General features: G+C 44.9%; 1 protein-coding gene across 1 annotated transcript in view; it reads left to right on the top strand.

Annotated features, from left to right (window-relative positions):
* ASZ1 (ankyrin repeat, SAM and basic leucine zipper domain containing 1) overlaps positions 1-14,017 on the top strand; it is a 276,440-nt gene that overhangs the window by 129,192 nt on the left and 133,231 nt on the right. The window contains exon 5 of the mRNA XM_069762334.1: positions 12,287-12,398. Within this exon, the coding sequence (XP_069618435.1) occupies positions 12,287-12,398 (112 nt within the window). The remainder of the gene's footprint in view (positions 1-12,286; positions 12,399-14,017) is intronic.

The raw sequence follows: 14,017 nt of genomic DNA, 5'->3' as shown, positions 1-14,017 counted from the left end.
CAAGTGACCCCATTTTGGAAACTAGACGCCCTAAGGGACTTATCTAGATGCATAGTGAGCACTTTAAACCCCCAGGTGCTTCACAAATTGATCCGTAAAAATGAAAAAGTACTTTTTTTTCACAAAAGAATTCTTTTAGCCTCAATTTTTTCATTTTCACATGGGCAACAGGATAAAATGGATCATAAAATTTGTTGGGCAATTTCTCCCGAGTACGCCGATACCTCATATGTGGGGGTAAACCACTGTTTGGGCACACGGCAGGGCTCGGAAGGGAAGGCGCGCCTTTTGACTTTTTGAATGGAAAATTAGCTCCAATTGTTAGCGGACACCATGTCGCGTTTGGAGAGCCCCTGTGTGCCTATGCATTGGAGCTCCCCCACAAGTGACCCCATTTTGGAAACTAGACCGCCCAAGGAACTTATCTAGATGCATACTGAGCACTTTAAACCCCCAGGTGCTTCACAGAAGTTTATAACGCAGAGCCATGAAAATAAAAAATAATTTTTCTTTCCTCAAAAATGATTTTTTTAGCCTGGAATTTCCTATTTTGCCAATGGTAATAGGAGTAATTGGACCACAAATGTTGTTGTCCAGTTTGTCCTGAGTACACAGATACCCCATATGTGGGGGTAAACCACTGTTTGGGCGCACGGCAGGGCTCAGAAGGGAAGGCACGCCATTTGGCTTTTTAAATTTAAAATTCGCTCCAATCATTAGCGGACACCATGTCGCGTTTGGAGAGCCCCTGTGTGCCTAAACATTGGAGATCCCCCACAAATGACCCCATTTTGGAAACTAGACCCCCAAAGGAACTAATCTAGATGTGTGGTGAGCACTTTGAACCCTCAAGTGCTTCACAGAAGTTTATAACGCAGAGCCATGAAAAAAAAAAAAAAAAAAAAAGTATTTTCTCAAAAATGATTTTTTTAGCCCGCAATTTTTTATTTTCCCAAGGGTAACAAAGAAATTTAACCCCAAAAGTTGTTGTCCAGTTTCTCCTGAGTACGCTGATACCCCATATGTGAGGGTAAACCACTGTTTGGGCACATGCTGGGGCTCGGAGGTGAAGTAGTGACGTTTTGAAATGCAGACTTTGATGGAATGCTCTGCGGGCGTCACGTTGCGTTTGCAGAGCCCCTGATGTGGCTAAACAGTAGAAACCCCCCACAAGTGACCCCATTTTGGAAACTAGACCCCGAAAGGAACTTATCTAGATGTGAGGTGAGCAATTTGAACCCCCAAGTGCTTCACAGAAGTTTATAACACAGAGCAGTGAAAATAAATGTTTTCTTTCCTCAAAAATAATTTTTTAGCCCAGAATTTTTTAATTTTCCCAAGGGTAACAGGAGAAATTTGACCCCAATATTTGTTGTCCAGTTTCTCCTGAGTACGGTGATATCCCATATGTGGGGGTAAACTACTGTTTGGGCACATGCCGGGGCTCGGAAGTGAAGTGACATTTTGAAATGCAGACTTTGATGGAATGGTCTGCGGACGTCACGTTGCGTTTGCAGAGCCCCTGGTGTGCCTAAACAGTAGAAACCCCCCACAAGTGACCCCATTTTGTAAACTAGACCCCCCAAGGAACTTATCTAGATATGTGGTGAGAACTTTGAACCCCCAAGTGCTTCACAGACGTTTACAACGCAGAGCCGTGAAAATAAAAAATCATTTTTCTTTCCTCAAAAATGATGTTTTAGCAAGCAATTTTTTATTTTCTCAAGGGTAACAGGAGAAATTGGACCCCAGTAATTGTTGCGCAGTTTGTCCTGAGTATGCTGGTACCCCATATGTGGGGGTAAACCACTGTTTGGGCACACGTCGGGGCTCGGAAGTGAGGGAGCACCATTTGACTTTTTGAAAACAAGATTGGCTGGAATCAATGGTGATGCCATGTTGCGTTTGGAGACCCCCTGATGTGCCTAAACAGTGGAAACCCCTCAATTCTACCTCCAACACTAACCCCAACACACCCCTAACCACAACCCTAACCCCAACACACCCCTAACCCTAACCACAACCCTAATTCCAACCCAACCCTAACCTTAAGGCTATGTGCCCACGTTGCGGATTCGTGTGAGATTTTTCAGCACCATTTTTGAAAAATCCGCGGGTAAAAGGCACTGCGTTTTACCTGCGGATTTACCGCGGATTGCCATTGTTTTTTGTGCAGATTTCACCTGCGGATTCCTATTGTGGAACAGGTGTAAAACGCTGCGGAATCCGCACAAAGAATTGACATGCTGCAGAAAATGCAACGCAGCGTTTCCTCGTGGTATTTTCCGCACCATGGGCACAGCGGATTTGGTTTTCCATATGTTTACATGGTACTGTAAACCTGATGGAATACTGCTGCGGATCCGCAGCCAAATCCGCACCGTGTGCACATAGCCTATTTCTAAAGGTATGTGCACACGCTGCGGAAAACGCTGCGGATCCGCAGCAGTTTCCCATGAGTTTACAGTTCAATGTAAACCTATGGGAAACAAAAATCGCTGTACACATGCTGCAGAAAAACTGCACGGAAACGCAGCGGTTTACATTCCGCAGCATGTCACTTCTTTCTGCGGATTCCGCAGCTGTTTTACAACTGCTCCAATAGAAAATCGCAGTTGTAAAACCGCAGTGAAATGCGCGATAAATCCACAGCGGTTTAGCACTGCGGATTTATCAAATCCGCTGCGGAAAAATCCGCAGAGGACCAGAATACGTGTGCACATCCCTAACCCTAACCCTAGTTCTAACTCCAACCTTAGTGGAAAAAAAAAAAAATTCTTTATTTTATTATTGTCCCTACCTATGGGGGTGACAAAGGGGGGGTCATTTACTGTTTTTTTTATTTTGATCACTGTGATAGGTTTTATCACAGTGATCAAAATTCACTCTGCAACGAATCTGCCAGGCAGCCATTTTGGAAGATGGCGGCGCCCAGGAAAGAAGACGGACGGACCCCGGGAGGCTCGATAAGTATAAACATAGTTAGTAAGTAAGGCCGAAAAAAGACATTTGTCCATCCAGTTCAGCCTATATTCCATCATAATAAATCCCCAGATCTACGTCCTTCTACAGAACCTAATAATTGTATGATACAATATTGTTCTGCTCCAGGAAGACATCCAGGCCTCTCTTGAACCCCTCGACTGAGTTCGCCATCACCACCTCCTCAGGCAAGCAATTCCAGATTCTCACTGCCCTAACAGTAAAGAATCCTCTTCTATGTTGGTGGAAAAACCTTCTCTCCTCCAGAAAGGGGGGGGAGGAGATCAGGGCACTGGGGGGGGTGTGAGAGGACAAGGGGGGGGTGGGGGGGTGGATCGGAGCACGGGGGGGGGGATCGGAGCACGGGGGGGGGGATCGGAGCACGGGGGGTGGATCGGTGCGCGGGGGTGGATCGGAGTGCAGGGCGCGTGGATTGGAGCACGGGGGACGGGGGGTGGGATTGGAGCAGGGGGGGAGCGGACGGGAGGACGGGGGAGCGGAGCACAGGATGGAGGGGAGCGGACCACAGATCGGAGGGCTGGGGGGGCAATCGGTGGGGTGGGGGCACATCAGTGTTTCCAGCCATGGCTGATGATATTGCAGCATCGGCCATGGCTGGATTGTAATATTTCACCAGTTTTTTAAGTGAAATATTACAAATCGCTCTGATTGGCAGTTTCACTTTCAACAGCCAATCAGAGCGATCGTAGCCAGGGGGGGGGGGGGAGAGGGGGGGGTGGAGAGGGCTAAAGTACTACTCCTCCTGTCCCTGCTGGCCAAGTGAAATTGGAGTTAACCCTTTCACCCGGCCTGCAGGAGCCCAATCCGGCCATGACGCATATGCTGCGTCACAGGTTGGATTGGCACGGGTTTTCATGACGCATACAGTGCGTCAAAGGTCGGGAAGGGGTTAATATAGTTTGTCACGTTTACCATGGAATAAAATTGCACATAGAGAAGGATCTGGGTGAGTGCTCCAATTTTTTCAATTTCTTATTATTTACCTTGATATTTTCTATGTGTATGCACCACCCTACAGCGATCTTAAGGAGGCATATTGAGGTATGAACCAGTGAACATTGCTTATTTTCATCAACTGGTGCCTTATTCTCTATTTACAAATCTAAATACATAATTGTCTAAGGGTCACTTCCGTCTGTCTGTCTGTCCTTCTGTCACGGTTATTCATTCACTGATTGGTCTCGGCAGCTGCCTGTCATGGCTGCCGCGACCAATCAGCCACAGTCCCTCCCCCTACTCCCCTGCACTCACTGCCCAGCGCCCGCTCCGTAATCCCCTCCACTCACCACTCACACAGGGTTAATGGCAGCGGTAACTGCCTGCGGTGTAACGCACTCAGTTACCGCTGCTATTAACCCTGTGTGTCCCCAACTATTTACTATTGATGCTGCCTATGCAGAATCAATAGTAAAAATGTCATGTTAAAAATAATAAAAAAAACAAAATAACTGCTATACTCACCATCCGCCGCCTTTCGCGCTCCTTGCCACGCTCCCGGGAACGCTCCATTGCAAGCGGCAGCTTCCGCTCCCAGGCCTGTGACCGTGACGTCATCATAGGTCCTGCTCACACCAGCCCTGGCACCGGAAGCTGCCGCTTGCAATGGATCGGTCCCGGGAGCGTGGTGAGGAGCGTGAAAGTCGGCGGATGGTGAGTATAGCAGGACTTCAATGGGCCTTCGGAAGGTGAGTATATGTTTATTTTTTTTTAAGTCTCTATAATACGTGGCTCTGTGCTGTATACTGCGTTGCTGTGCAATATACTATGTGGCTAGGCAATATACTACGTGCCTGGGCAATATACTTCGTGACTGGGCAATATACTACATAGCACTGCTATATACTATGTGACTGGGCAATATACTACGTGACTGGGCAATATACTACATAGCACTGCTATATACTATGTGACTGGGCAATATACTACGTGACTGGGCAATATACTACATAGCACTGCTATATACTACGTGCCTGAGCAATATACTACGTGACTGGGCAATATACTACATAGCACTGCTATATACTATGTGACTGGGCAATATACTACGTGACTGGGCAATATACTATGTGACTGGGCAATATACTATGTGACTGGGCAATATACTATGTGACTGGGCAATATACTATGTGACTGGGCAATATACTATGTGACTGGGCAATATACTATGTGACTGGGCAATATACTATGTGACTGGGCAATATACTATGTGACTGGGCAATATACTATGTGACTGGGCAATATACTATGTGACTGGGCAATATACTATGTGACTGGGCAATATACTATGTGACTGGGCAATATACTATGTGACTGGGCAATATACTATGTGACTGGGCAATATACTATGTGACTGGGCAATATACTATGTGACTGGGCAATATACTATGTGACTGGGCAATATACTATGTGACTGGGCAATATACTACGTGACTGGGCAATATACTACATAGCACTGCTATATACTATGTGACTGGGCAATATACTATGTGACTGGGCAATATACTATGTGACTGGGCAATATACTATGTGACTGGGCAATATACTATGTGACTGGGCAATATACTATGTGACTGGGCAATATACTATGTGACTAGGCAATATACTATGTGACTGGGCAATATACTATGTGACTGGGCAATATACTATGTGACTGGGCAATATACTATGTGACTGGGCAATATACTATGTGACTGGGCAATATACTATGTGACTGGGCAATATACTATGTGACTGGGCAATATACTACGTGACTGGGCAATATACTACGTGACTGGGCAATATACTACATAGCACTGCTATATACTATGTGACTGGGCAATATACTATGTGACTGGGCAATATACTATGTGACTGGGCAATATACTATGTGACTGGGCAATATACTATGTGACTGGGCAATATACTATGTGACTGGGCAATATACTATGTGACTGGGCAATATACTATGTGACTGGGCAATATACTATGCGACTGGGCAATATACTATGCGACTGGGCAATATACTATGCGACTGGGCAATATACTATGCGACTGGGCAATATACTACGTGGCTGGGCAATATACTACGTCACTGGGCAATATACTACGTGGTTGGGCAATATACTACGTGGACATGCATATTCTAGAACAGGGGTCCCCAACTCCAGTCCTCAAGGCCCACCAACATGTCATGTTTTCAGGATTTCCTTAGTCTTGCCCAGGTAATAATTGCATCACCTGTGCAATGCAAAGGAAATCCTGAAAACATGACCTGTTGGTGGGCCTTGAGGACTGGAGTTGGGGACCCCTGTTCTACAATACCTGATGCGTTAGAATCGGGCCACCATCTAGTCAATTAAATAACATGGTAGTACCCCTTTAAAACCTACTACTCATGTTTGGTAGTATTCCATTCAACTTATTCCTTGTAGATGCTATTCCACTAGTCTGTAGATGGATAGTTGGAATCTGTCTCTTACCTGATTATCTGTTCTTTTCCTGTATCTCTCCTTAACCCCTTAGCGACCGCCGATACGCCTTTTAACGGCGGCCGCTAAGGGTACTTAAACCACAGCGCCGTTAATTAACGGCGCTGTGGAAAAAGTGAATAGCGCCCCCCAGAGTCGGATTTTCTCCAGGGTCTCGGCTGCCGGGGGTAGCCGAGACCCCAGAGAACATGATTCGGGGTTTTTTTTTACCCACCCCGCATTTGCGATCGCCAGAAATTAACCGTTTACTGGCGATCGCAAAAAAAAACGCGATCTCTTTTTAATTTCTCTGTCCTCCAATGTGATCGCACATCGGAGGACAGAGAAAAGGGGTCCTAGGTAGCCCCCCAATACTTACCTGTCTCCCCTGATGCTCCTCGTGGCTCCCGGTGGGCGCCGCCATCTTCAAAATGGCCGGCTGGCACCGGGGGAATCTTTGGGGTCTCGGCTGCCGGGGGTAGCCGAGACCCCAAAGAACATGATCGGGGTCGGTTTTACCGACCCCTGTTTTGCGATCGCCGGTAATTAACTGTTTACCGGCGACCGCAAAAAAAAAAAAAAAGTGTAATTCTCTGTCCTCTGATGTGATCGCACATCAGAGGACAGAGAAATAGGGGGATTCGGGGACCCTAGCATACTCACCTGTGTCCCTGGGTCCTCCTGCTGCTCCGCCTGGCTGCCGGGGAAAAGAAAATGGCGGGCGCATGCGCAGTGCGCCCGCCATCTGTCTCCATCTGCTGGCCGGCAGGAGAACAGCAGTTGGGGCTAAAAGTAGGGTTAGGGGTAGGGCTAGGGTTAGGGGTAGGGTTAGCGCTAGGGGTAGGGTTAGTGGTAGGGCTAGGGTTAGGGCTAAATTTAGGATTAGGGTTGGGGCTAAATTTAGGGTTAGGCTTCTTTCACACTTACGTCGGTACGGGGCCGTCGCAATGCGTCGGCCCGAGATACTGACGCACGTGAAAATTGTGCACAACGTGGGCAGCGGATGTAGTTTTTCAACGCATCCGCTGCCCAATCTATGTCCTGGGGAGGAGGGGGCGGAGTTACGGCCACACATGCGCGGTCAGAAATGGCGGATGCGACGTACAAAAAAAACGTTTCATTGGACTTTTTTTGTGCCGACGGTCCGCCAAAACACAACTGATCCAGTGCACGACGGACGCGACGTGTGGCCATCTGTCACGATCCGTCGGCAATACAAGTCTATGGGCAAAAAACGCATCCTGCGGGCACATTTGCAGGATCCGTTTCTTGTCCAAAACTACGGATTGCGACGGATGCCAAACGGCGCAAGTGTGAAAGTAGCCTTAGGGTTGGGGCTACAGTTAGGGCTAGGGTTGGGGCTAAAATTAGGGTTAGAGTTGGGATTAGGGTTTGGATTAGGGTTGGTATTAAGGTTAGGGTTGGCATTAGGGTTACGCTTGGGATTAGGGTTAGGTTTGGGATTAGGATTAAGGTTCGGGTTGTGATCAGGGGTGTATTGGGATTAGGGTTAGGTTTGAGGTTAGGGTTGAGATTAGGATTAGGGGTATGTTGGATTTAGGGTTTTGATTAGGGTTATGGTTAGGGTTGACATTAGGGTTGTATTGGGGTAAGGGTTGTGATTATGGTTAGGGTTAGTGATTAGGATTATGGATCAGGTTGGGATTAGGGTTAGGGGTGTGTTGGAGTTGGGTTGGAGCTAGAATTGGGGGGTTTCCACTGTTTAGGTACATCAGGGGGTCTCCAAACACGACAGCCAATTTTGCGCTCAAAAAGTCAAATGGTGCTCCCTCCCTTCTGAGCTCTGCCGTGCGCCCAAACAGTGGGTTACCCCCACATATGGGGCATCAGCGTACTCGGGATAAATTGGACAACAACTTCTGGGATCCAATTTCTCTTGTTACCCTTGTGAAAATAAAAACTTGGGGGCTACAAAATCTTTTTTGCGGAATTTTTTTTTTATTTATTTTTTTTATGACTCTGCATTATAAACTTCTGTGAAGCACTTGGGCATTCAAAGTTCTCACCACACATCTATATAAGTTCCTTGGGGGGTCTAGTTTCCAAAATGGGGTCACTTGTGGGAGGTTACTACTGTTTAGGTACATCAGGGGCTCTGCAAATGCAACATAATGCCCACAGACCATTCTATCAAAGTCTGCATTCCAAAACTGCGCTCCTTCCCTTCCGAGCTCTGCCGTGCGCCCAAACAGTGGTTTACCCCCACATATGGTGCATCAGCGTACTCGGGATAAATTGGACAACAACTATTACAGTCCAATTTCTCCTGTTACCTTTGTGAAAATAAAAACTTGGGGGCTACAATATCTTTTTTGTGAAAAAAAAATATTTTTTATTTTCACGACTCTGCATTCTAAACTTCTGTGAAGCACTTGGGCATTCAAAGTTCTCACCACACATCTAGATAAGTTCCTTGGGGGGGTCTAGTTTCCAAAATGGGGTCACTTGTGGAGGGTTTCTACTGGTTAGGTTCATCAGGGGCTCTGCAAACACAACATAATGCTTGCAGACCATTCTATCAAAGTCTGCATTCCAAAACGGCGCTCCTTCCTTCCGAGCTCTGCCGTGCGCCTAAACAGTGGTTTACTCCCACATATGGGGTACCAGCATACTCAGGACAAATTGGACAACAACTTTTGGGGTCCAATTTTTCTTGTTACCCTTGTGAAAATAAAAACTTGGGGGCTAAAAAATCTTTTTTGTGGAAAAAAAAATATTTTTTATTTTCACGACTCTGCATTCTAAACTTCTGTGAAGCACTTGGGCATTCAAAGTTCTCACCACACATCTAGATAAGTTCCTTAAGGGGCCTAGTTTCCAAAATGGGGTCACTTGTGGGGGGTTTCCGCTGTTTAGGCACATAAGGGGCTCTCCAAACGTGACATGGCGTCCGATCTTAATTCCAGCCAATTCTACATTGAAAAAGGAAAACGGCACTCTTTCTCTTCCAAGCTCTGCGGTGCGCCCAAACAGTGGTTTACCCCAACATATTGGGTATCGACGTACTCAGGAGAAATTGCACAACAACTTTAGTGGTCTAATTTCTCCTGTTACCCTTGTCAAAATAAAAATTTGTGGGCAAAAAGATCATATTTGTAGAAAAAATTTGATTTTTTTTTTTTTTTTCACGGCTCTACGTTATAAACTTCTGTGAAGCACATGGGGGTTCAAAGTGCTCACCACACATCTAGATAAGTTCCTTAAGAGGTCTAGTTTCCAAAATGGTGTCACTTGTGGGGGTTTCCACTGCTTAGGCACATCAGGGGCTCTCCAAACGCGACATGGCGTCCAATCTCAATTCCAACCAATTCTACATTGAAAAAGTAAAACGGCACTCCTTCTCTTCCAAGCTCTGCGGTGTGCCCAAACAGTGGTTTACTCCCACATATTGGGTATCGACGTACTCAGGAGAAATTGCATAACAACTTTTGTGGTCTAATTTCTCCTGTTACCCTTGTCAAAATAAGAATTTGTGGGCGAAAAGATCATTTTTGTGTAAACAAAAGCGATTTTTTATTTTCACGGCTCTACGTTATAAACTTCTGTGAAGCACTTGGGGGTTCAAAGTGCTCACCACACATCTAGATAAGTTCCTTAAGGGGTCTTGTTTCCAAAATGGTGTCACTTGTGGGGAGTTTCCACTGGTTAGGCACATCAGGGGCTCTCTAAATGTGACATGGTGTCCGATCTCAATTCCAGCCAATTCTGCATTGAAAAAGTCAAACGGCGCTCCTTCACTTCTAAGTTCTGCGGTGCGTCCAAAAAGTGGTTTACCCCCACATATGGGGTATTGGCGTATTCAGGAGAAATTGCATAACAAAATTTATGGTTACATTTCTGTTTTTACACTTGTGAAAATAAAAAAAATGGTTCTGAATTAAGATGTTTGCAAAAAAAAGTTAAATGTTCATTTTTTCCTTCCACATTGTTTCAGTTCCTGTGAAGCACGTAAAGGGTTAATAAACTTCTTGAATGTGGTTTTGAGAACCTTGAGGGGTGTAGTTTTTAGAATGGTGTCACACTTCGTTATTTTCTGTCATATAGACCCCTCAAAATGACTTCAAATGTGATGTGGTCCCTAAAAAAAAATGGTGTTGTAAAAATGAGAAATTGCTGGTCAACTTTTAACCCTTATAACTCCCTAACAAAAAAAAATTTTGTTTCCAAAATTGTGCTGATGTAAAGTAGACATGTGGAAAATGTTATTTATTAACTATTTTTCGTGACATATCTCTCTGATTTAAGGGCATAAAAATACAAAGTTTGAAAATTGCAAAATTTTAAAAATTTTCTCCATATTTCCGTTTTTTTCATAAATAATCGCAAGTAATATCGAAGAAATGTTACCACTAACATGAAGTACAATATGTCACGAAAAAACAATCTCAGAATCAGCGGGATCCGTTGAAGCGTTCCAGAGTTATAACCTCATAAAGTGACAGTGGTCAGAATTGCAAAAATTGGCTCGGTCATTAAGTACCAAATTGGCTCTGTCACTAAGGGGTTAAAGGAAATCTGACAGCAGGTTTTTGCTACCTCACCTGAGAGCAGCATAATGTAGGCAAACATAATCTGAATCCAACAATGCATCACTGAGATTACTGGGTGCAGCAGTTCTGACACAACAGATTTAGATTGAAGCAGAGCTGAGAAAGCTAACCCCACCCACACCAGGCTCTCCATGTACAGGTGCTTAATGCAGAGGAAGGGGCCTCACCAGACTATTGTGCAGCAATCTTAATCTGCTAGTGATAAATCCTTTACAGTAAGTAGCAGGAAGCTACTTTGACAAGTGACACATCCCTGAATTCTGTGTTTCAGCCGCTATCTCCTGCCGTCTTCAGATTACATAGCAAAAACCTGCTAAGATATTTCCATTATGTTCACCCTTATTCAGAGATTTTCTATTCATTGGATTTTGTGCTTTAATTGTACAGTGCTTTTTCCAATAATTAGTGTTTTAAAATGCGAAAGCCCACTACTGAACAACTCTTATGAATGACCTTGAAAGTGTTCTAACTAGTGCCTCTGCTGTGAGCCCTGTGTCCTAAATAATCAGTGGCCACAGTTAGGCTGCAGCCTTTACAATTCCACTCTGGTTGAATGTTCACTGTTTGTCATGAGACCATCAGGGGACTCTGGCCTCAGGACAGGAGCAGTGCCATCTGGGAGTCGCCTTGTGGCTAGTCTATTATTGGACATCCACGTTACTATGTTTCCCTGTTACTTTAAATGTGGGTTCATCAGAGAACATTCCTGTACAATCCAGTAACAGTTGGACACCGTGATATGGTATCATGCCTGTCTATGGTGCACTGATTATTTCTACAAAGCAGGTTTTATTTTTCATGCATGTCTACATGCATTTTGACAACTTTCCTAAAAACTAAGGTTGCTCTTTTACATTGGCTATGTGCACACGTTCAGGATTTCTCGCAGAAAATTCCTGAGAAAAACCTGAAATTTTCTGCACGAAATCTACATGCGGTTTTGCCGCGTTTTTGGTGCGTTTTTGATGTGTTTTTTTCCGGACATTTCCCAATGCATTTTGCAGTGGGAAATCCGTAAAAAAACCCACAAAATTAATGAACATGCTGTGTTTTTTACCGCAATGCGTTTTTTTCGCGGAAAAAAATGCATCATGTGCACAAAACATGCGGAATTCATTCTAAATGATGGGATGCTTATTGTATGCTTTTTTTTGCGGTTTTACAGCGTTTTTATCGGGGGAAAACGCGAAAAAACGGCAACGTGTGCACACAGCCTAATATGCTGTTTTTATTGTCTCACCATGATGTTGTATGTGTTGTTTGCAGGAAGAAAATGACTCCGGTTATGCATGCTGCTAGAGGTGGCCTTACACAAGTTGTTACTCTGCTGGTTGCCCATGGTGCTGCTATAAATGCACAAGATGAGAATGGTTTTACAGTAAGATATTGCAAAATTATATTTTAGACTACTAAGACATCCCAGTTTCACACACCGCACTTATATATCGTAGTGGCCTCATTCTTAAAGGGAACCTGTCATGTGAAAAAATGCTCTTAACCTGCCGGCATGGGGTTAATCTGCAGGTTAATGGCGTTCTGAACTTGCCTAGAGTCGACACTTCCCTGCTGCCGGGAAGAAATGAACTTTATTCCTCCCCAGTAGCATACAGATGTCAGTCATAGGGGCGGCACTGGCACAGATTCAGTTCAGTTAATTGCGTTTTTTCACATGACAAGTTCCCTTAAGAAGGGTTGTCTGGTCCTCCTCACATGCATCGGGAGATGACTGATGCTGATGATATCACCCCCTTTAGGTGAAGTTATGTAGTACTTTAGGGAGTAGCTCCTATTGACGGCTTTAATACTAAAATATAAAGATGTTTCTATGATAAAATAAAATGTCAATGTGGTTTTCATTATCTCATTACCACAAAAATCGCATACATGATATCCGAGCACGCTCCCTCATCATTAATAACAGACCAAGTTTTGCTCACCATCCACAGGTCCATAGCTAAGGCTACTTTCACACTAGCGTCGGATTCGGCCCGTCGCATTGCGTCGGGCCGAGATTCCGACGCTAGCGTTTGTTGTGCCGCACAACGGAGGCAGCGGATGCATTTCTCCAGCGCATCCGCTGCCCCATTGTGAGGTGCGGGGAGGTGGGGGAGGAGTTCCGGCCGCTCATGCGCGGTCGGAAAAAGTGGTCCGTCTGCTGCAAAAAACGTTATATTTAACGTTTTTTTCTCCCGGCGGTCTGCCACAACACGGCGCAACCGTCGCAAGACGGTTGCGACGTGTGTCAATACGTCGCAATGCGTCGGTAATGTAACTCTATGAGGCAAAAACGCATCCTGCAAACAACTTTGCAGAATGCGTTTTTTCCCCTAAACGACGCATTGCGACGTATTAAAAAAAAACGCCAGTGTGAAAGTAGCCTTAGTCTCCAGCACTGCTCTTGGTGTCCAGTTTTTGCTGCAGTGCTAATACCGCATCGACAACATGGCAGTCGGTGAGCTCAGCGGCTCTCAGTGATTTCAGCCTACGCAGGCAGAGTTGCTGAGCTCACAGTTTGGCTTCCACACTCGTCTACTTGATGATAGCACTATAGTTCATATCTGACTCCGGGAGAGATTCGGTAGTGGACCCTTGGATGGTGAGTGAAGAACAATTTATTTTAGAATAAACGTCAGACCTGGACAAAGATTTCCTGAAAGGGGGCAACTCTTTAATGATATCAATGTAAAAAAAACCTTTTCTGTAGAGGCCTCCCTACAAAATAAAGTGTATCCCCAAATACCAAAATGGCCTTGACACTTAAAGGGTTAACATTACTCATGAATTATCTTACAATGAAGCATTCACATGCTTTATGTTTACATTATGTTACTAAGGTATGTGTTGTAAATCTGAGACATACGTTCTCCTGAACCCGGTGCATGTAATTGGCATCACTTTTTAAGATGAATGACGCACATTAATATAAGGCTCTTATCAGTCCTGACATATGATAAATGGCCTTTCTGACATTCTGTGTATTGGTGAAATGTGGAAGTA

This window comes from Ranitomeya imitator, chromosome 4 (genome assembly GCF_032444005.1).
Source record: "Ranitomeya imitator isolate aRanImi1 chromosome 4, aRanImi1.pri, whole genome shotgun sequence".
Taxonomy (NCBI): Eukaryota; Metazoa; Chordata; class Amphibia; order Anura; family Dendrobatidae; genus Ranitomeya; species Ranitomeya imitator.
The sequence above is the reverse complement of the archived record's forward strand: the minus strand, read 5'-3'. Positions and strand labels throughout refer to the sequence as shown.